This window comes from Camponotus vicinus, unplaced genomic scaffold, assembly GCF_025532165.1.
Source record: "Camponotus vicinus isolate PSW18456_S1 unplaced genomic scaffold, iyCamVici1.0 SCAF_2, whole genome shotgun sequence".
NCBI classification, from domain to species: Eukaryota; Metazoa; Arthropoda; class Insecta; order Hymenoptera; family Formicidae; genus Camponotus; species Camponotus vicinus.
In genome coordinates this window covers 10,566,079-10,588,470 of record NW_028141956.1, presented here as the reverse complement: position 1 = coordinate 10,588,470, position 22,392 = coordinate 10,566,079, and the positions used below count along the sequence as shown (strand labels likewise).

The 22,392-nt window shown below is 27.8% G+C and overlaps 3 protein-coding genes across 3 annotated transcripts; 1 reads left to right on the top strand and 2 right to left on the bottom strand.

The window, feature by feature from the left end:
• Nucleotides 1-524: 524 nt before the first annotated feature.
• Nucleotides 525-11,301, bottom strand: LOC145967469 (fatty-acid amide hydrolase 2-A-like). The gene is made up of 12 exons (XM_083092391.1): nucleotides 11,144-11,301; nucleotides 6,168-6,321; nucleotides 5,892-6,068; nucleotides 5,229-5,448; nucleotides 3,740-3,954; nucleotides 3,483-3,594; nucleotides 3,126-3,283; nucleotides 2,797-2,937; nucleotides 2,253-2,354; nucleotides 2,014-2,181; nucleotides 1,534-1,716; nucleotides 525-1,083 (listed from the first exon to the last, which is right to left on the bottom strand). The coding sequence occupies exons 2-12, from the start codon at nucleotides 6,174-6,176 to the stop codon at nucleotides 967-969; spliced, it is 1,602 nt and encodes a 533-aa protein (XP_082948517.1). The 5' UTR covers nucleotides 6,177-6,321; nucleotides 11,144-11,301; the 3' UTR covers nucleotides 525-966.
• Nucleotides 11,302-14,046: 2,745 nt separating this feature from the next.
• Mats (MOB kinase activator-like 1) lies at nucleotides 14,047-20,372 on the bottom strand. Its single transcript, XM_083090658.1, has 5 exons — nucleotides 19,958-20,372; nucleotides 18,211-18,377; nucleotides 17,894-18,121; nucleotides 17,657-17,820; nucleotides 14,047-17,353 (listed from the first exon to the last, which is right to left on the bottom strand). Exons 1-5 carry the CDS (start codon nucleotides 19,969-19,971, stop codon nucleotides 17,273-17,275), a joined length of 654 nt encoding a protein of 217 aa, XP_082946784.1. The 5' UTR covers nucleotides 19,972-20,372; the 3' UTR covers nucleotides 14,047-17,272.
• Nucleotides 20,373-21,311: 939 nt separating this feature from the next.
• Nucleotides 21,312-22,184, top strand: LOC145966527 (ejaculatory bulb-specific protein 3). The gene is made up of 2 exons (XM_083090640.1): nucleotides 21,312-21,579; nucleotides 21,756-22,184. The coding sequence occupies exons 1-2, from the start codon at nucleotides 21,414-21,416 to the stop codon at nucleotides 21,905-21,907; spliced, it is 318 nt and encodes a 105-aa protein (XP_082946766.1). The 5' UTR covers nucleotides 21,312-21,413; the 3' UTR covers nucleotides 21,908-22,184.
• The last annotated feature ends 208 nt before the right edge of the window (nucleotides 22,185-22,392 follow it).

Genomic DNA, 22,392 nt, shown 5'->3' with positions numbered 1-22,392 from the left:
ATCTTATATGTTTCCTAATGCTCTGCATATTTAAGGGCACTAGGCAGTAAAAACGTAATTCGTAAATACAAATATAAGGGCACTAGGCAGTAAAAAACTATTCACAGACAAATTATGCTGTTTGGTCGGGAAACCAATCTGACAATATTACTTTTTGAAAAAAAAAACTGAATCAATCGATCAAAATGTTTTCCTATAGAATTTTCAATAACGAGACAACTCGAAAATTACAATTATTTTAACATTTTAACATTTACCTGATTGTAATTTTATATTATTGGTATTTCTTATGAAATATTGCATCGATATTTAAATAATAAAAAATATTGTATTTTGTGCATTGAAAAAGAGTTTTTGAGACTGCCCCATCTAGAATTTTATTTGCCCCCTCTAATATAACGGGCTGGTTACGGGCCTGATGCAAGTGCAATGAGGAATTCAAATAAGTGCAAGTGCCATGAGGAAAGCAAAAGAAAAAAGGAGATTTGGATAATAGATGGGTCAATAAGAGCTAAAAAAAGTCATTTATATAAATTATTTATCATTTATATTATATATTTAAAATATACATATTTCAAAATATACATATAAATATACATATATCCTAAGAGAAGAAGCACGCAATCATATTTTGGCATCGAGATATTATGATGCAAATTTAATTGCGAATCGACATCATAGAAGTCGGTATCAAAAACACAGAATCATTGATTATTGCAATTAATGCGCTGTGATCTTTAATATTATAATATATTATGTATAGAGTGATATATTATAATCTTAACAATCACTCTCTTATTATTTATTCTTTTTATTTAATTATGATTTTAGTCAAATTAAAATTTCCTCCCGTAAAATTTTAATATGTTATAGATTTAGTAGGTTCTCTTATCTGTTGCAAATTACGCTAGATCACTGCAACTTTGATTAAAAATAAGATCACATATTATTTCATTGAAATTTATGCTACGTTGTATAAGTAAATCTTGTGTTTTTCGATGGTTCTCGCCAACCACCGAATGCCCTTTCGATTTCTTGCGCCATAGCAATTGTCAAATAATCGCAACCTGGATTTGCGACGATCTAAACACAGAAAAGATACAAAAATAAAATTAAAACTAGGTAAATTAAAGACAAATTAATAAAACTTTATTTCTGAAACAAAAGAAACAAATTACTCAAGTAATAAATGCATGTCATTTGATGCCAAAATAACATTATTTAACATTGACACACATTGACATACAGATGGATAGATAATTAAAAAAAACTAAATAAGTTAAAAGCCAATAAAAAGTCAAAACGAAATAAAGATGCAAATAAGAAAAGAAATTTTTTTCCTTGCATTTATACTCACCGTTCAATTCGCATTTAATTTCTTAAATTCCAATTTAATCTTTCATTGAGAGAGAGAGAGAGAGAGAGAGAGAGAGGGAGAAGAGGAGAGAGAGGGAGGGAGAGTTTGTTTCTTTTTTATTTAAAAATGTAATTGTTTACTAATTTCTTAGAATTAAACAGAAAAAGAATTTCCACCTGAAGTCCAACTGGCAGTTGATTTTTGTTAAAGCCAAGTGGACATTGTGTGACCGGCAATCCCAACATATTGAACATCATCATGTAAGTGTAATTACACACATTGTATAGACTTTCATGAGGATAATGCGCCGGTGAGGTGAAAGATGGAAAGATTAATACACCATTATCGCCCAACAGTTCCTAATCAAATGTATTTATATTACAAATATATAATATTTCTAGTAAAAAAAAATGTTTAATATTATATATATATATATATATATATATATATATATATATATATATATAATATATAATATATAATAATATATATACAATTAATATATAATATATATACAAATTAAAATTCGCGCATGTTAACCATTTATTTCGAATATTTTACTATCGATGGAATATTTTAAGATAAACAAATATTAATATTTTACTTTAATATTATAATTTTACTTGTGATTTAAAGATAATATGAATAGAATCTACCTCAAATTGTTGTTTTAACCGCATTCTTATCTCTAATAATTTATTATATTTTGAGAGTGGTAATCGCTCGCTAATATTTTTTATTATCCCATAACATATGGCGGGAAAAGTATGCGGTGACATAAAAAAAATATACTTCAATGTTTCCACAAGCACACTCTTCGATTTCTGAAAAAAAATTTTATGAGAAAATTTTATAATTTCTTTTACGGAAGAAACATTTACGGTTTATATTATACCTTGAAATCATCCGTGCGATTATACATCGAATATATATCTTGGATTCTCAAAAGAATAAATGCGCTTAATTCAAAAGATGATTTCATATCTTCTAAATTTGCCTGTAAATAATTGAAAATATGAATGTGATATCTGCCGATATATTTATAAATTTGTACATAGTAACGTTATAATCTCTAATATATTTTTTTCTAATATATTTAAATCATTAATATTTAATTATTATAAAATTTAAATTATTAATGAATACACAATAAATTATATATATATATATATATATATATATATATATATATATATATATATATATATATATATATATGACAAGATAAAACTTTGAAAAGATAACACCTCATCGATCATTTTGATTTTCACATATATTATAATGAATAGAGTTCTAAAAACATATTCGTAAATACATATTCATAAACATTTTCGTAAATTTTACTTATAAGTAAAGTATAATAATTTTTTATACAAATTAAAATTAATTTATATAGTAAAAATTATAATTATAATATAACAAAAATTTTTATCACATACTTTTTGCACTTTGATATTATATGTCATTTCCAAGTATTTGATTAGTTTGTAAATTACATCTTTCATATCACTGTTCACAGGATTTGTTACGCTCGAGCCGCAGTGATCCATGTAAAAGAATTTCATATCTTTTAGACGTACCTGTACGATTATGTTGCAATACTTTGATTAATTGTAATAGTTTGCGAAATATAAAATAAATATTCACATTTATAAATACATTATTACATATTATAAATATTTTATTACCAATATTTGTGATCACAATTTTAACAAAGCAAAAATTTAAAAAACTAAATTAAAGAGGAAATTCTTAGGAAAATTCTAACCTTTTTATTAAAGCCAATTCTCGCTTCATCAGTTTGCGATATCACTGTTAACAAAAGAGACAAATCCGAAGCATATCTAACCATTGCACCGATTGTAAAAAAATAAGGCCAATTTTTGTCATTTGCGCCAGGCTTGTGACCCTCTACTGAAACCCAATCTACATTCAAATTAATAATTTTAATCGTTATTTATTTTTATTTATCATAACATTATTTTATGAACATAAATATAATCCAAATTTTTTTAATATAAAGCCACATGTTCAAACAATATAAATAAAAAAAAGAAATAAAATGTTTAATATTTGAATATCTTTTTCTCTCCTTATTAATTGTTTAATGTAGTAAATAACTTACTAGGCGTAGGTTTATGACCGAAAACTCCGCAAAACATTGCCGGAAGTCTGGCCGATCCAGCGATGTCTGAAGCTAAGCTTAAAAGGGAAGCACCAGCGCCAAGAAGAGCAGCCTGATTAAATATATATAGGCAATTTATATTTATATTTACTATAAGCTTCTATATTATTTAAATAAAAATTGTGAACTCTTATAGAGATTTTCTGAAAGGGAATTGTGTGTATATATGTACTCTTTTAGAAAAGGAAATAATATACCTCACCACCGGAAGAGCCGCCAGCAATCTTTCGATTATCGTAAGGATTTTTGGTGGTACCAGTTACTTTATTAAATGTATCCCACCACAAACACAATTCTGGTGTATTACTGACAAGAATAGGAATACCACCAGCTTCACGAATCTTCGTCACGACATTGGCGTCACTCATCGCCCTCGAAGGAGCATCTTTTACTCCCACCGAATGACTCATTCCTAGTCAGATAAATGTTTATGTTATCGTGTATTATGTGCTAAGTGCAAAAAAAAAAATACGATTTATAAAATTACTTCACCGATATTGCTCTTATCTGAATTTAATATATTTTTAATATATTTTAATATATTTTTAATATATTTTTTAGGCCTTAACAAAATGTAAATAATATATGCATACGAATGATAAAGAAAGTAAGTAATAATAGTATTATTTATAAAATGTTAATTAAATCAATATTTACTGACTAATTTAACTAAATACTCGATGAATAGGAATTATGTAAAATGTATTCGTTATGTAATAGTGATTATAACGTATTTAACAGATGCGTAAAACAATAAATATTATACTTGACTTATGATTTCTGAACAGGATTTTTAAATATCCTGATTTTTGAGATGTTTTTCGCGTTCAATTTAACAAAAACTATTGATCACTCTGTGAACAATATGTTTATGTATATAATAATTATATATTACATGGTAAATCTATCACGCGCCATAGCACGTACTATTTTTAAATGTGAGTTCCAAGGAAATTTTATGAATTTATTCACTGAATAATGACTTCGTCAAATCACGCAAACTATCGTGAACATGATAATATGTGCAAACAAACGGCTTAGCGAGATAGAAAAAGTAAAAGAGAGGCATAGAGAAAAAAACAGATAGAGAATTAACATTCACAAAGCTAGCGACTTTAATTCGCTTGACAAGAAATCCTGAAATCGCGTTATTAATATCATACAAAATTAATAATAAACAAAGTTGATGCGATTTTCAGATATTTATATATCTTGCGTAAAAATATTGCTTATCATATCTCATCAAATATTTATCATTTTTTCAAGTATGCCTATCATTTTTTATTACATTTACATAATAATTCAATTCAATAATTCAATATTAAATGCTTAAATGCAAATGCGTATCTTTATATCTGAGAAACGCAGTAAATATTAAATATTCATTTTTAGAAAAGGATGTGAACGATTCTTTTGAACATATATGTCAAGTATACATAGCATATTCAAAGAATTCGCATGCGCAACTAACGTAAATTGATAGTTTCAACAATATATCAACCAAAAAAAAAAGAAAGCTCCATTACATAGATTCACGATAATTCATGTTATATTAAACAACTTCGTTTGTCATAATAATACCTCACAAATAAAAAAAAGTGATCATTAAATTATTAAAAGAATTCCATTCGTCGAAATGTATATGCATATTCATTACATTAGAGAGGATTGAAGTATGTAACCCACCTTGAACAGCAATACTTTCCTTAATGGTAACAGGTAGACCCAGTAGCGGTTTCTCGCTCGCAATTCTTGCCTCGTCTATCGTCATCGATTTCAAAAAATCATCGATTTTACGTGCTTCTTGAATCGCCACCTCGAATCGGTCTTCCACAATCGCATTGATCAAGGGATTTACCTCTTTGCATCGCTTTATATACGCGGTGATTATTTCTTCGCTACCGATCTTTCAAAAATAGTAATGTGTATCAAAAAGTGTGCCAAGTGTATCAAAAAGTGTGTACCAAGTGTATCAAAACTATCTGTTCTTTTAATAGTCCCCGGGGATTTTTTGGTCAAAAATTAAAAATGATTTTTCTTTAGCGAAAATATTGAGATATAAATTTTGAGTTATAAATGTGAAAAAGAGCTTTTCATAAACTAAATTTTCTGAAATCAAAAGATTGACTGAACTATGTGCAATTTTTAGATAGAATTTATTTTAAGAGAATTTTTTCACTCTATATGTTACATTAAAATTCAGTGAATATTTTTTTTATTAAATACCAATTTTGAATAATTATCGAGCGCATATGAAGATAACTTGCATTGATCTGGCAATGTAATGTGAAGTATAACATTACCTTATTAAAATATTTTGAGATTATGTGATTTGAGATATAGATTTACCTCTCTTCTACGGATTCTCTGAGCGATTTCCGTTGCCGATTGCAACAAGATTTTATTATCAATCGGTGGACATTGTCGTTTTTTTCTCAAACCTCGTAATTTAAAGAATGGTCCGAACAAGCAATAAAGACAGAATAAACTGCCTTTTATTAGTGCCTTTAATATCGTTATTCCAATCTTTTGTATAAAAAAAACAAGTGCTAGTTTTAACTATTTTAAATGTATATTAACAAATAAATTTAGAACAGACTTTGTAAAGTCTCGATCAAGTCTTACCATATTCATTATTCTTATTGCTTAAAACTGTATCACATTTTTTTCTTTAGAGATCTTAGAAACTTTGTATTTCTTCAAAATGATTCTTAGTTGAAGTTTAAGTTCGTCACATTTGTGTGCAATCCATGTGATTTAAAGCATTCATATATATTTCCTAGATATAATATAAAAATTTTAGTTTTTGGATCATAAATCGTTGCCACATATACATCTTACATTATTATTAAGTAACTTACAAATTAAATAATTTGAATTACATCAATTGAGTAATCAAAACAAAGATTACTATAAAAAACATTAAATAACTCCATAATGCATTCCATCACATTATTGCAATTAGTTCTGGTTAGGTCTTATTTAAAATTAAGCCATCAATTAAACTAAGTTGAATTGAATTATTGACTCTAATTGTTAAAAAGCATGATTATATCAGTTATTTGTAGTATTTTGTGATAATAATCGAAATTGCGGAAACATATCTAATCTCTTTCCTTAAATTCTTCGAGATCAATACAGAAAAAAATTATCTTATTTAAAAAAATTCTTATCTAAAAAATCTTATTTAAAATTATTTTATTTTCCTCGATAATTATATAATCGAAACAAAAAAATAAATAAATATTATTTTGAAATATTATATTAAAAATTAACTTAATTAACATCGATTAATCAATGTAATGTCAATCGATGTGATTTAGTGGGAATGTGTTTCAAAAAATCTTCCCAGATAAATTAGCGAAGGGAAATAAAGAAATTAAGATACAGATCAAATAATTGATACTTCAAAACATTTTAATAAATATGATATAATGAATAAAATTAATATGGAAAATAAATCATTTTAAATTTCACTAATTTTTTCAATATCACAAGAAAAAATAATCATCATACTTAAAGAATAATCATTGTTATATTTAGTCTCGTTATTTTTTTAAATTTTCCTAAAAATGTGAATAGTGAAAAATCAAAGTGAATTCTATATGAGGTATACTCATGAATTTAACACTAACATAAAAACACATGTAAAAAGATTAGGAAAATTGCACAGAGTCAATTTTAAGATTTTTTTTTCTAATGAGTCGCACACATTTGTTTGCAGTAATCTGGACATCTACGCAGACATCTACGGATGTCTAACGCAATACTTTGTGGACATTTCTTCTATGTTCTAGGTCTTGTATCCTGTGCACAGTTCATTGAAACGATAATGAGGCACGAGATGAGAATTCTAAGTAAGAAACCGGCCTACTTCCTTTTCTCGTGTACGCCCACGTTATAATAATATGTCGAATAATAATAAAAGTAATATAATAATCGGATATATATATATATATATATATATATATATATATATATATATTTATTTATATATATAAATCAACATAAATCGACAATAAAAAGAATCGTGTTGCTTGAAAAAAATTTCTTGCAATTTTCTCTTTCTCATAATTAAGTAGCTCCATAATGAATTCTGTTACGTTATTGCGATTAGTTTTGATTGCTTATAATTATATATGTCTACTTATCCTCTTAAGTTGGATTCATTTTTACGTAATAAATTTATTTTACAAATGAAAACCAATTTGCAACTTAACGATTTGCGATAAAAAAAATTGTCATTTCATGCAATTTAATAACTTTATTATTAAAAATATCCGATTTTATATATTTTTTATCTCTCACAAATCATTTTAAAATTATATTGTATATTATATATATTTTTTTCTTTCTTGAAAGAAATTTTTTTTACATATTTGAATTTTGTAAAAAAGAGAGATTTTCTTAAATATTTATTTTTATTTTATTTATTGTTCTTAATCCATGCCTTACGGCTTTGGATGGACTTCCAGTCTTACAGAGCTTTACAAGTTTTGTATTCATTAACGTATAAAATATAAAATATAAAATGTGATATAATATATAAAATTAAAATAGAAATAGAAATAGAATAAAGTATAATAAATAAAGTGTATAGAGTGTAAGGTGTAAGTTATACAGTACTTGAATGGAATAAAATAAAATCTAAATCTAAAATCTAAAATCTAAAATCTAAAATCTAGACTTTAGCGTAACAGGCGGGGAAAGTAATATGAGATATTATAAAATAAAATAAAATAAGATAAGATAAAATTGGATTAAATTAAATTGCAACTGCTAATAAGAGTAAAATAAAAAGTAAAATCAAAATAAAATCAAAATCAAAATCAAAATCAAAATAAAAATATAGTGAAAATAACGTTGCGAATAAGAAAACATTATCTGTCTTAGATTTTCTTAAATATATAAAATTAATTATATATATTTTAATTATGAAAAAGAGAAAATAGTAAGAAATCTTTTTCAACAGCGCGGTATTTTATTATTGAGTTACGTTCATTTATGACTTGTTATTTAGCATTCACGTGCTAATTCATTCTAATTTTGAAAGAATTCTTTAATGATAATGTTGTTCTTTGAAGCGTTAAATACGACAAGCAAAAGTTATGTAATTGACATCCACTTTTGAATATGTTTTATATATATATATATACAGGGTGTCCGATTCGTGAGGGACCAAACGAAAAGTGATGATAGATTGGTCAAGCTAAGAAGAAAAGTCCTCTACCATTTTGCAAAATTCGCAATAATTATTAAGTAATAAGCAAAAATGTCACATGAAGGTTTAATTTTTTAAATGGAACCCCCTATTTTTTATTATGTATTCTTATAGCTTATCTCGAGAGCTTTCCAAAACACTATAATAAAGTATTTCTTCATTGAGTACTTTTCGATTATCTTACCTTAATTATTTTTCGATTATCTTACCTTAATACTTTTATATGCAAAATAATGAGAGGAATCAATTGGTGTAAAAAAAACATAGTTGTTTTTAAGAAAAAATATGTAATTGTTAATTGCAAATTACATATTTTTTCTTAAAAACAACTATGTTTTTTCTTTACACCAATTGATTCCTCTCATTATTTTGCATATAAAAGTATTAAGGTAAGATAATCGAAAAATAATTAAGGTAAGATAATCGAAAAGTACTCAATGAAGAAATACTTTATTATAGTGTTTTGGAAAGCTCTCGAGATAAGCTATAAGAATACATAATAAAAAATAGGGGGTTCCATTTAAAAAATTAAACCTTCATGTGACATTTTTGCTTATTACTTAATAATTATTGCGAATTTTGCAAAATGGTAGAGGACTTTTCTTCTTAGTTTGACCCAATCTATCATCACTTTTCGTTTGGTCCCTCACGAATCGGACACCCTGTATATATGCCGATTGTATTTATTATGTAAATATATCATATCAGCAAAGATATCAGATAATATATCAGCTATCAGTCTTATCGCTAAAAATTTAATTTATTCATTAATAATTATATGCAAAATGAAATGTTTTGTTAAGAGTAATCAATAACAATAAAATGATTGATTCAAATTCGATAAAAAAATTTGATTCCATTGATAACATTCGTTCAAATTCACGCAAAAAAACCCCGCTTATTTATAAATTGAATCAATTTTCACAAAAATTTTCATCTCAAATAATTTAACAATTTTATTATTAAAAATATTCAATTATATATATATAATTCTAGTATTAAAATATTCAATTATATATATATAATTCTAACAATAATTTTAAATAATTTTAACAATTTTATTATTAAAAAAATATTCAATTATATATATATAATTCTAGTATTAAAATATTCAATTATATATATATAATTCTAGTATTATTTTTCGTTTTCACAAAATATACTGTATTACATATATTTTTTCCGTTCTCATGAGGGAAATTTTTTTCTAGATATTTGAAGATTTTTTTCTAGAATTTCATAAAAGAGAAAAATATTTTTAGGCATTTAAAATTAATTATATATATTTTAATTTCAATTATATCATGTAATTATTTGTATGAGTATAAATTGTATGAGAAAAAATGTTTCATTATAATTAAAAAATATCATTATACAGAATTTTGTTTTGTTAATTGATATTTTTGAATCTTTGTTTTCTTGGAACATGAGACAGAATTCTAGATAGTATTGAATAAATAAATGCATTTACATTCAAATTAAAATTATACCGTATAATTTATGTTTTATAAAATATGTGTTATAGAAATATTTCAAGCGCATTAAATGTGAAAGAAATATTTTCTTGGTATATATATGTATATTAATAACTCACATCATTTTGTTATATGTAGTCAATGGTTAATATATGCTTGTGTATACTGTACAGATTATGTATGTACATTACACTGTGTGAAGTAAGATCAAAGTTTACTCTTGAAAAAAGAATATTGCAATAAAACGGTATCAGATTAATAAAAGTGACAAAGCATTTAAACCTCTATATTGGCAATTTTATTTTATTTAGTGTCAATCATATCGAGATAAATTAGAATTAATCTCACTTCTCTAAATTTTCTTCCTACGTTTATACATGTGTGTGTATATATATCAGCGATTTGCTATCTTTCTTTTCCAGATTATAATCTTAATATTAAAATACTGTGTGTATTTATCACTATATATATTATGTTATAACTATATATAATTATAATATACTATGTATATTATAATTATATATAGTTATTACATATAGTCCTACAACATGTCATAAGAGATGTAATCTTATTAATGTGTATAACAAGCTACAGAGATATGTAATACAATAATAAATTCGCAATAAAACATGTTTTAATATGTATCAAAATTATAAATTTAAAGGGAAGAGAGAAATAGAGCTAATCGATTTAGGATTAGCAAATTGCCGAAATTAATTCAATTAGTAATTGCAATTGGAGAACTTAAAGTGTAAATGCACACATACATACACACAAGAATGGTTTATCCAAAATTGTCTTTAAAAACTTAAAGTAAATTTAAAGTAATATTAAAAAAAAAGATTTGTAGAATATAAAAATATAAAATTAATTTTATTCAATATTATTCAAATAAATTTAATTACCTTAATTGTGCAATTATAATTGTTTCGTTCCTTAGAAAAGCGCAAAAACAATTTTGTCTTCTTAAGATGATTTTCAGCACTTATATACGATTTAAATCTAAGTGAACGAGCGTCACGTCTAGTTCGCGACCGTCACAGTTCATGACTGATTCACATCGATTCAAAAAGAAATCATCGACAGGAACGAGTCTGAAGAAGCAACGAGTGGGGCAAAGCACGTTTCATAGCACTTTGCCTATCATTTTCGTTTTAACGCGCTTACTGTAAATTTGGACCCAGTTCTGAAAACATTGTGCTATTATTCTAGTATTATTATATATATATATATATATATATATATATATATATATATATATATATATATAGTTCAATTAATTTTTTCCAAATATAATGTTTATAACTTAATTATTAATTTTTCTATCTTTTAGTTGAACAATTAATTTTAATAATTAAATTAATTATTAAATTATTAATTTAATAATTATTTATTAATTACTAAATTAATAATTTTAATAATTAAATTAATTATTAAATAATTAAATTTTAACAATTAAATTAATTATTAAAAGAACCTTATATTACTTATATTATTTATAACTCTTTGCATTCCATAATCACCATGATATACATATTTTGTATCACAACTAAAAAATATAAAAAGAAAAATATTACAAAGATTTTGAATTCTTCGTCAGTGAAGATGACTTTCATTTTATATATAAAAATAATGACGATCGTTTAATGTAACGCGTCACTATCTGTAATATAAATCGTTAACATCGCGCTGAAGAAGGATCAAAGATAATCTGAAACGTTCGCTTTTTGTTATTATAATGTGTTTTTTAATAAACTAATATTGAAAAAGTACATTATAATAACAAAAAGCGAACGTTTCTTCAGCGCGATGTTAACAATATACAGGGTGTTTTATTTTAACCGCCCCAGGCAAATATCTCGAAAAATATGGAAATTATGAAAAAATGTTTCGGACAAAAGTTGTATGGTTTCGAGGGAGCCATAAGATGGTACCATTGGTTTGACCTTGAAGAGTCATTTGAAGGTCACGTGAAGGTCACTTCAATTTTTTTAAATGGAACACCCTATATATTTTTACACATTCTTGTAGCTTATCTCGAGAGCTTTCCAAAACACTATAATTAAGTACCTTTTCGTTAAGTACTTTTTGAGTTATGAGGCTTGAAATAATTTCTTAATTTTACATAAACCGTAAAATATCTTGTAAAATATTCATTTTTCGATTATCTTACCTTAATACTTTTACGTACAAAATAATGAGAGGAATCAATTGGTGTAAAGAAAACACATAGTTGTTTTTAAGAAAAAATATGGAATTGTTAATTGCAAATTACATATTTCTTCTTCAAAACAACTATGTGTTTTCTTTACACCAATTGATTCCTCTCATTATTTTGTACGTAAAAGTATTAAGGTAAGATAATCGAAAAATGAATATTTTACAAGATATTTTACGGTTTATGTAAAATTAAGAAATTATTTCAAGCCTCATAACTCAAAAAGTACTTAACGAAAAGGTACTGAGTTATAGTGTTTTGGAAAGCTCTGGAGATAAGCTACAAGAATATGCAATAACAAATAGTAGGTTCCATTTAAGAAATTTAAGGTGACCTTTATGTGACCTTCAAATGACTGTTCAAGGTCAAACCAATGTTACTATTTTATGGCCCTCTCGAAACCATACAACTTTTGTCCGAAACATTTTTTCATAATTTCCATATTTTGCGAGATATTTGCCTGGGGCGATTAAAATGAAACACCCTGTATATTACAGATAGTGACGATCGTTTAATGTAACGCGTCACTATCTGTAATATATATTGTTAACATCGCGCTGAAGAAGGATCAAAGATGATCCGAAACGTTCGCTTTTTGTTATTATGTGTTTTTTAATAAACTAATATTGAAAAAAGAAAGAAGTGTTGTTGCTTCTCTGCGCTCCAACTACCGCGCGTTGGCTCTTATGCCATTTTCTTTTTAATTTTTGATTACTTGAGCCAAATCTCTAATTATTAAATATATATTTATCGTTGATCAACTCGATCTTAGACTTGGTTGAAACAAAACAAATATTTTCAATAAATAACAGAGACAACAATGGAGTTGAATAATATAGTTAAAACATTAATATTTGGAAAAGAAAAATTTATTCAAAATTTATACGAACAATACAAATGTTTAAAAATTGTCAGCGACTAAAAAAAGAAAGTTGCATTCGATATAGCATTTCAATGTTTGGAAAGTCTTCCCTGAAGACTTTCCTTCAATGTGTTTTCGAAAGCAGAAATATGTATATTTTATTAAAAGGATAATTAAAGGAAAACAAGAAACACACACACACACACGCAATGCTTGAGATAATAATAGGATTTTCTCACGAGTTTCTAATTATATATATGGCGTCCTTTTATAAGTGCTATGCAAACTTTCTAACATGATGACATATAGAAACGAAAATAATTAGTCAATAACAAGTAAAAAGAGTAATTTTTTTTTAAACTGAAACTATAATAACTTTGAAGTTTATTCGTATATTTTTGTGTGATTTGTGCTATATACAGAGTGTTGTAAAAATCAAGATCAAATTTATGCAATGTGTTAATAAAGTGTGTTGATGACTAGGTGCAAAAAGTTTATGTAAAATTACGTCCGAAAATGCTTTACTAAAAAATTATAAGTGTTCAAATATACGAACGAATTATAAGAACAATTTTGCTTGCTTATCTTTGAAAGTTTATAATTCTTTAATAAAACATTTTCGGACATAAGTTTATATATAAACTTTTTTCGACTCTTTTAATGTATTATATATAAATTCCTAATTTTAAACATACTATATGATAAGAAAAAAATAGAAGAGAGACGAGTACAATCGAAACGATATTTATTACAGAAAGATTACAAGATTATATCCAAGACTATAAACATTTTATACGCGGCCGTAATGTGCCGTGATCTGGACCTTGGAGTTTCCCCCGTTTAATTGTGAAAAATATTATTTACATTGCACATATATCACACTAGCGTTACTATCAGACGAGCGGACAGTTGGTTGGTTGCTGAGAACTCTCCGCGAAAGGCCGTTAGAAAAAAAAATACAACCCTTATTTCAACACACGAATTCATTTTTCCGCGCATAAAAAAATGATTTCTAGGAGATTTATAGGAAATATCTTCGCTTGACGCGATTAAATTATTAATGCATCCGTATCTACAATGATCATGTTCAATCAAAATCGACATCGAATCAACCTTCGAAAATTTTGCGCCAATTTTCCGTCTTGCAGCTATTCAATCTTAGAAGATAATTATGCACGAATTTTAACATTAAAAGAATCAAAGATGAGGAACTATCATGAAGATTAATGTCATATCTTTTTTAAATAAAAATCGGAAAATTTTCTCAAAAATTTAGTTTGCTTTATCGAATAAAAATCTGTTGTAGAACTATTATAGAGAATTTGTGAATATTCGAGGACAATATTTTCACGAGTTCAGCTCTTCTAATATCAATTTTTCAATCTTTCATGCAAATTTTAGCGCAATTTTGAAATAAATTGTTAATGAAAGAAAAAAGTTTTTTTTTTTCGATTAAGAGGATCATCGTTCAGATAAATGTCTAAACAACACGAGTGGAATAATTGCGACGCTGCTCTATAATAGGCGTACAAATATAGAATCAAAAATTCATCTATAACAATTATGTCATCGAAATGAAAAGTAGTGTATTCTTTTAGGCGACTATCTTCATCTGTCCGGACGCTATTATAAACCTAATCGGCGCACTTCTAAAGAATGCGAGTTAATTTTTCGCTCTTCTCTTTTTATTAATATTTCTTAAGTACCGAATATATTATTATTATTATTATTACTCTTATTAATATTTATGCCTACACTCAGCGTATATATGCGTCATCTTTATTTCCCGGCGACGATTCGCTGACGTCAATCACCACATCCCATTATTATAATAAAATACATCGATATATGTGCGCGTATATACATATGTATGTATATATATATATATATATATATATATATATATATATATATATATATATATATATATATAGTGCGCACATATGTATATGTTGCAGACTTTTTGTATGTAAAATCAATCTTTTTATAAAAAACTTAGCACTTTTCATAAACGTTTAAAAAACGTCTTATAAAAATATTAAATTTTTCATAGAAAGACCGTATTTATATATAAAAAGCTTGTGACACGCACACGCACGCACACATACGCACACGATTGCTCAATCGAATCCTTAATGGCCCATATTCTGAATCCTCTTTTATCGATAAAAGTGCTCCTAAAAGCGGCCTGTAGCCAATCAGAAGGCTTATATGCCACTTTTAGAGGCACTTTTATCAATAAAAGAGGATTCAGAATATGGGCCATAGACTCCTACAATGAAAAAAATATGTTTTTTTTTCTTTTAAAACATTTCTTCTTAGCACTTCTTTAATTTTCTTAAAGATTTATTGTTATAGTTCGCCGAAAGAAAGAACGAGTGGTTTGATACATTTATAAGTAAAGCATCTTATGTACATAAGTGGGTAATAGTTGGCAATGTTGATTATTAATGATATTTAATACTTATGCAGCAATTCACAATAATTAGATTATTTCATTAAGCACCGATTATATCAAAATAATCGGATATTATGATTTAAATTTGTGACAATTTTGTGGTTATATATTAAAGTGCTGTTCAATAGAAATTCTTCATTGTAGTAGAAAATCAATTAGGCAAAACATGTAAAAAAAGTCAGATACATGCATATAAGTTATAAAATATCGCATTACATCAATAATAATTACATCATTTAAAAAAAGAGTTTAAAATAAGTATTTAAAAAAAGTTTTATAATATTTTTTTCATTAAGATTTCTGTTTCTTCATTTTTTGTTTCTGTAATCATATTGGATTATAAGTCAAAAGCGAGAAAGAAATGTAAATTCTTTTTTCAAAATAAATTAGTTTTTTTTTAAATGCCACCACTCATGTTATAAGATTGATAAAATGTACCGAAATAATCATTTTTGGTAATTTTCTGAAAAAAATACGATTATTGTAGTAAACTAATGAAAATATACGGGAAATTGCAGCAAGACGACGCAAACGGTTTGACCACCGGTATTTGAAAAGCGTCTAAAGCAGGAAATATATGTATATCACTCTCTATAAGGACAAAATGCATACAAAAATTCTAGTCGTATAAATAAGTCTACAAGCGCTTAACATGATGCTATCTCTTAAAGTAGTTATTACATATAATACGATAGCATTTTTTTCAACGATTTTCTATATACGATCCAGAGGATATATATATGCTAATTCGAAAAATGATGGGACCGTATTTATAAAACTATCCTTAAACGTAAAAATAACCATACAAAATTTACGATATGCTATTGCCTTCATACATGCAACTGTATAAAACAATCAATAATCTCTATATTCATATAATAGCGACAGTATTTTTACATCCGATAATAGTGATAATAGATAATAATAACAAAAATGTAAAATCAGAGAGACAAACAAAACCTATGAACGATGGTCTTGTTCGTTTGCGAAAAAGAACGCGTTTATTTAATATTTTTTAAATGTTTTTCTTTTTCGAGATAAACTTATGCTTTGTATCGATACGCGCTTTCGAATTATCTTTTTCTCTCTCTCTCACGTATTAGCGATTGATAATTCGCAATAAATTACAATCGACAATGAAACATGCTTGAAAAAAGCAATATGTCACGAAATCAGACGTCTCAAAATTAGTAATTCTTATTCACTTGATAGTGACTATGTGCGCATGTATATATATTTAGCAAGTATATAGAATATATCACCGTCAAAAGATTCAAAAGATTTTGGAATAATTCATTCGTGTAATCAGTCATTTTTTCCAACAAAAGCAACAGAAAACAACAACAGTACACTTTTGTTTTTTACGTGGAGCTAGAGATCGTGAGATTAATCATTAATGGATAAATAATATGGTTACATATGCGAGCAAAGACAATGTTGAGAGATTCTTTGGAGAGGTTTTGAAGTGACGAATGAATCGTAGATGATAGGCAGACTCATCGCGCGTCTTTTGCCGTCAATTTTTCTATTAGTTCTTGCAGCGGTGCCAACTCTCTTCTTTCAATCAAATTGAATTCCTATAAATTAATTGGATAGATTAAATCAACATGAGGAATAAAATCAAATATTATACGATAATTTTAATTTATATTAAATTTAAGCGATATATCTCTTTCTTTATATACAATAGTTATCTTTATCTATATTATTGGTTACTTTCATCTATAATAATTAATTTATCTATAATAATTATCTTTATCTATACTCTTATTTATATTATTCCATATATTATTATATAAAATTATTTGTTTTATTTTTTTCTAATTATTTTATAGTTATATACTATTGTCATATCATGTTAGATATATATAATTGTATACCTGAACAAAAAATATGAAATGCTTGAACGATGTATTTAAATGTGCTTCCTCGCCGAGCTGCACAACTTCGCTGAAGTGCTGATGATAAATATGAGCGTATACTCTGAATAATCGTTTCAAGATAGTTTTTGCGATTGATAAGAAATTTTTCGGGAAAGGTACTCCTGTAAAGAGAGCGATTGGAAATTAAGTCTTACAAATTTGAGATAATTGATGCGTAAAAAATGAAATAATTACCGATTTTAGATGGAAATAGAGTTTCATCATCTAATTGATCCTGTACCCAGGTCATCAAGTAATCTATGTACTTGGGTGCTGAGCACTTGATAGGTTTTTTCACCGTATGACCATCAGCCCAATGATACTCATACTTTGGTCCAGCAGACATGATGGGACAACTCTCCTCTGTGCAAAATTCTGTGATGGTGCCATATAACATATTGATTTGATTGAAGAAATCAACAGCTAAAAAAAAACAGACATGAGATAGAATTTATTAAACTGATATAAAATAATGAAAATATAAAAAGAAAAAAACAAATGTTTTCACTCACTATTAACAGCCACCCACTCGTTCAAATCTTCTCCTTCAGGAAGCATAACAGCTAATCGCAAATTTCCAGATCCCAATGTGGCAGCGGCATGTTTCATCAAGTCATATTGATGTGTGCCTTCAGGGATGTTTTTCTTTGGTTTAAAGGTCTTTGAAGACCTGCTCCCACTTGAAAGAAAAAAATTCAAAAACAAATATTAACAAAGATCGTTATATCTATGATTTTTGTTCTTGTTATTATATATCGTTAAAATTAATTACTTCTATTAATATTTTAAATTAATATTTGCCAGACAAAGCATCATTTACTTGCATTATTCCTATTTTAAAAAATGAAACTAATGAAACAAAAGAAAAATATGAGAATTATTCTATATAGGATAAATATAGAATTATGTAATACAAGATACTCATCAAATTATCTCATCTCAGATAAGAAATTAATAACAATTAATTACAAGCTATTTGTATATTATTTCATTGAAAAATTTTGAGATTAGTAAACAGTAAATACGTGCAATAAAAAATGTAAATAATAATATATAATATCTAATTTTAGCAATTTATTTTAATATTTTATAATTTTATTTTAACAGTAAAGAAAAAAATTGAATAATTGAACTATATATTTCTCCCTCTTCTCCTTCTACTATGCTTTAACATTCCTTTCAAATATTTTTTTAGAACCTATATGCATGCTTATAAAGCATAAAGGGAAATATATTTATAAAAAATGATTTTACTAAATTTTTTTACAAAACATTTGCAGTAACATTTTTCTATGTTCTGCTTTGTGAATCTTTTCCCTTTTTTTTTTTATTCAAAAATTCACATTTATTATATCACAGGAAATATAACTATATACAGCTGAGGAAGAAGGAACGCGTGCATCTCTTTTTAAAATTGTACTTTCTTTCTCAGAATCTTTTCTCCTTTCTTTTTCCCTTTCACGCGAAAAAGGCTTATATATATATATATATATATATATATATATATATATATATATATATATATCTCCATCTCATTATACATGCAAAAAGCATGAGAAGACACAGCTGTAAAAAGAAAACAAACCCTTTACAGACGCGCTCGGTCCCGAAGGCGTGACGCTCAGCTGATCGCGATTACAGAGTGGCGGCGTTTGCGACATCGCGAATGTCAAAGCGAACGATCGACTCGACACGACGCGTCGCAATCGCGATCGTGATCTCGAAACTCCTGACGACAAGAAACAAGGCGCGGTCGCCGAGACACGGAGATGATTCATAGATTACGCGCTGAACCGAGCGATAATCCTGACATTCGAAAAATATGGCGAGTCCCATGGGAAGATGCGCTTAAAGAATAGAAAAAGAAAACACACAGTAGGTAGCGCGCTATTTTTATCCTCGATCGATTCACCGGCGTATCGCATCTCCATTCCCTTCTCGATAAAGTTATCATCGTGCACAGAATGATAAACTTTATCATCGTTAGATTAGACATGTAAGAAAAAGTACAACAAATGCATACACAAAGTTTTAAAGTGGAACGAGAAACAAACGAAGCTTTCGCGGGAAAAAAATCGACTCGTCGTCAGCTGTCACAGAACGAGACGAACGAGGAGACTCTCGGAGATCCTCGTGACTTCGTCCTGTTTACTCATCCTCGTGTTTCTTCCGAGAACACACATATATATCGATCGAACGAGGGTGATTCGACTCGATGGCGATTATCGGTGGAAAATTCGCGAGGCAAAGAGGACTTACAATAGGAAGCTCATTGTGGTGGGCTCGTCGTAGCTGGATCACTCCTCTCGTTTCGTTTTCGCACCTCGATCCACTTCGCGTTGCGATCGGACGAGTAAGTAGACGACGGACGCGATGACGACGATGTTTGTCCGACAACAGCAGACGACGACGATGACAACGACAACGACGTCGTTGCCAGTCAATCGGCCGCCGCACTCGCGATCCTCGCGATGCTCTCCCTCCCTGTACCTCGCAAACGTCGCTTTGGAGCTATCGTACCGGGATGACGATGTCAATCGCCCGCTGTATGTTGTCCGTCTACTATTCGTCCGGCTTCACTCACGCTATGATCCTTTCCTCGCAAAAATAAGACGGCATTTGTGCCGATTCAACTGGAGTCACGGATCTTCCTCGAAATCTTTCTCTCTCTCTCTCTCTTTCTCTCTTTCTAATCGTTGCAAAATTTATCCCTTGGATTGACCAAGGCTGCGTTCCTTTTTACGCTTTCAGCGCTGAAAGCGTCGCTCTATCTTCGTTTGATATTCGATGTGCAACAAAGATAGAATGATGCTTTAAGCGTGTAAGCGCTCAAATGGAACGCAGCCCAAGGGAGTGCCTCGTTTGACCACGTTGCGATTGACCACAGCCAATCATATCGACCTGTGCCTAGGGTAACCAGCAACAATTGACCAATCAGAGAGTCCTATTTTGAATTGGCCAATTGGCGACGTGGTCAATCGGGTGTTACCCTTGACCAATCAGAATAGGGAAAATTTTATTTCTTTTATCCTGATTCGTCAATCGAACGCTACTTTACTCTAAGGAATAAATTTTGAAACACACTCCTAAATATGCACCACATACAAACGTCATCATGTCAATGTAATGTCAAATATTTTTACATGAATTTTTAATTGTCAACGGTAATTCTGCTACGATCAATGTATTGTTCTATATGAAATCAATTTAAGAAATTTTCACGTTACATTTTGCTTTAGAATCTGGACCTTTTACTGTTTAAAATCCTTTTGGCCAAAAATGGCGGAACCAATTAAAAATATTTGGCGTCATAACTAGTTCGTAAATGTTAGTAAATTACTACAACGCTGTCCCCCTCCCCATATTGATTAATATTTTTTTTTCTTTCTGATATGTAAAAATTTGTGGTTTTTTCTATTTTTAGTACAGCCAATAATATTTTTGAAAACAGAACTTTTGTATTAGTACACTGTGGTCGGGTTGGCAGTATTGACAGTGAAATTTAAAACGCGCGCGCGTGCAACTTACATTTGAACATATGGAAGATAAAATTTTGAAACTTGATGAGGTCCTTAGGATGTAAAGCTCAAAGGTCGCGAGATAAATATATGTGTTTTGCTTACGAGAAGTTTACTGAGAGCAGTGTCTCTGTTATATTCGAGCAGTCAATATTAGATTTATTATACTTTCTGAATTAATTATTGTGTTAAAAAAAATGAATAAGCAGATTATTATTTTAATTATCATCGGCTCAGGACTTGCCGTTTTTTGCCAAGCGCAAGATATTTCGTCATATTTAACAGATAAACGTTTCATCGATAAGGAACTTCGTTGCTTACTCGAGACAGGGGATTGCGATGGATTTGGAAAACAAATAAAACGTAAGGATCATATTCAATTTTTTTTTATTTCTATCCTTATATTAATTATTTCTGTCCTCTTATGAATTTACATGCATTTGAATTATATGCATTTGAAGTTAATTATTAGATAAATTAAAATAGACGTCATTAATATGTCATTTTTTTATTGAATATTGTACTTTTTCTATATACAGGTGTATTACCCGTAGTACTCAAGGATAAATGTCGTCGTTGCACCCCGCAGCAGAAAGCAAATCTACATAAATTGATACAATTTCTACAATCGCGATATCCCACGCAATGGCACACGATCGAAGAAATGTATTCTTCACCAACTTTTCAATGAAAACAAATAATCTCGTTCGTTTTTTCCATTTCGTTTTCGTCGAAGATGATTATATGACGTTGTGAATAGCAAAAAAAATCATTAAAAATCATTAAAATTTTTTTACAATGATTAAATTAAATATATCTTTCATGTAACACTATTTTTGTTCTTAATCTTTTTTTTAACTAATAAACTAAGCAAAATATTTTTATTTCCTATGTACTCTTATATTTTTTCTCATCATTCATCGACGCATTTTCAATATAAAATAAAGATTTTTGGCAAAATTTTTTAAAAATACTTACATTGAAAAACTTTTTAAAGCGATATGCATTTGTCAAGAAATCAAAACATTTTGTCATAAAAATAAGATCTGAAAACAAGTTTATAATACTATATTATTTTTTGTATAATTGTATTTTTATGCTCGTAAAAAATCAATTATAAATATAAATTATAGCATGAAAAGAAAGTTTACTTCATGAAATTTGATAAGAAAATTT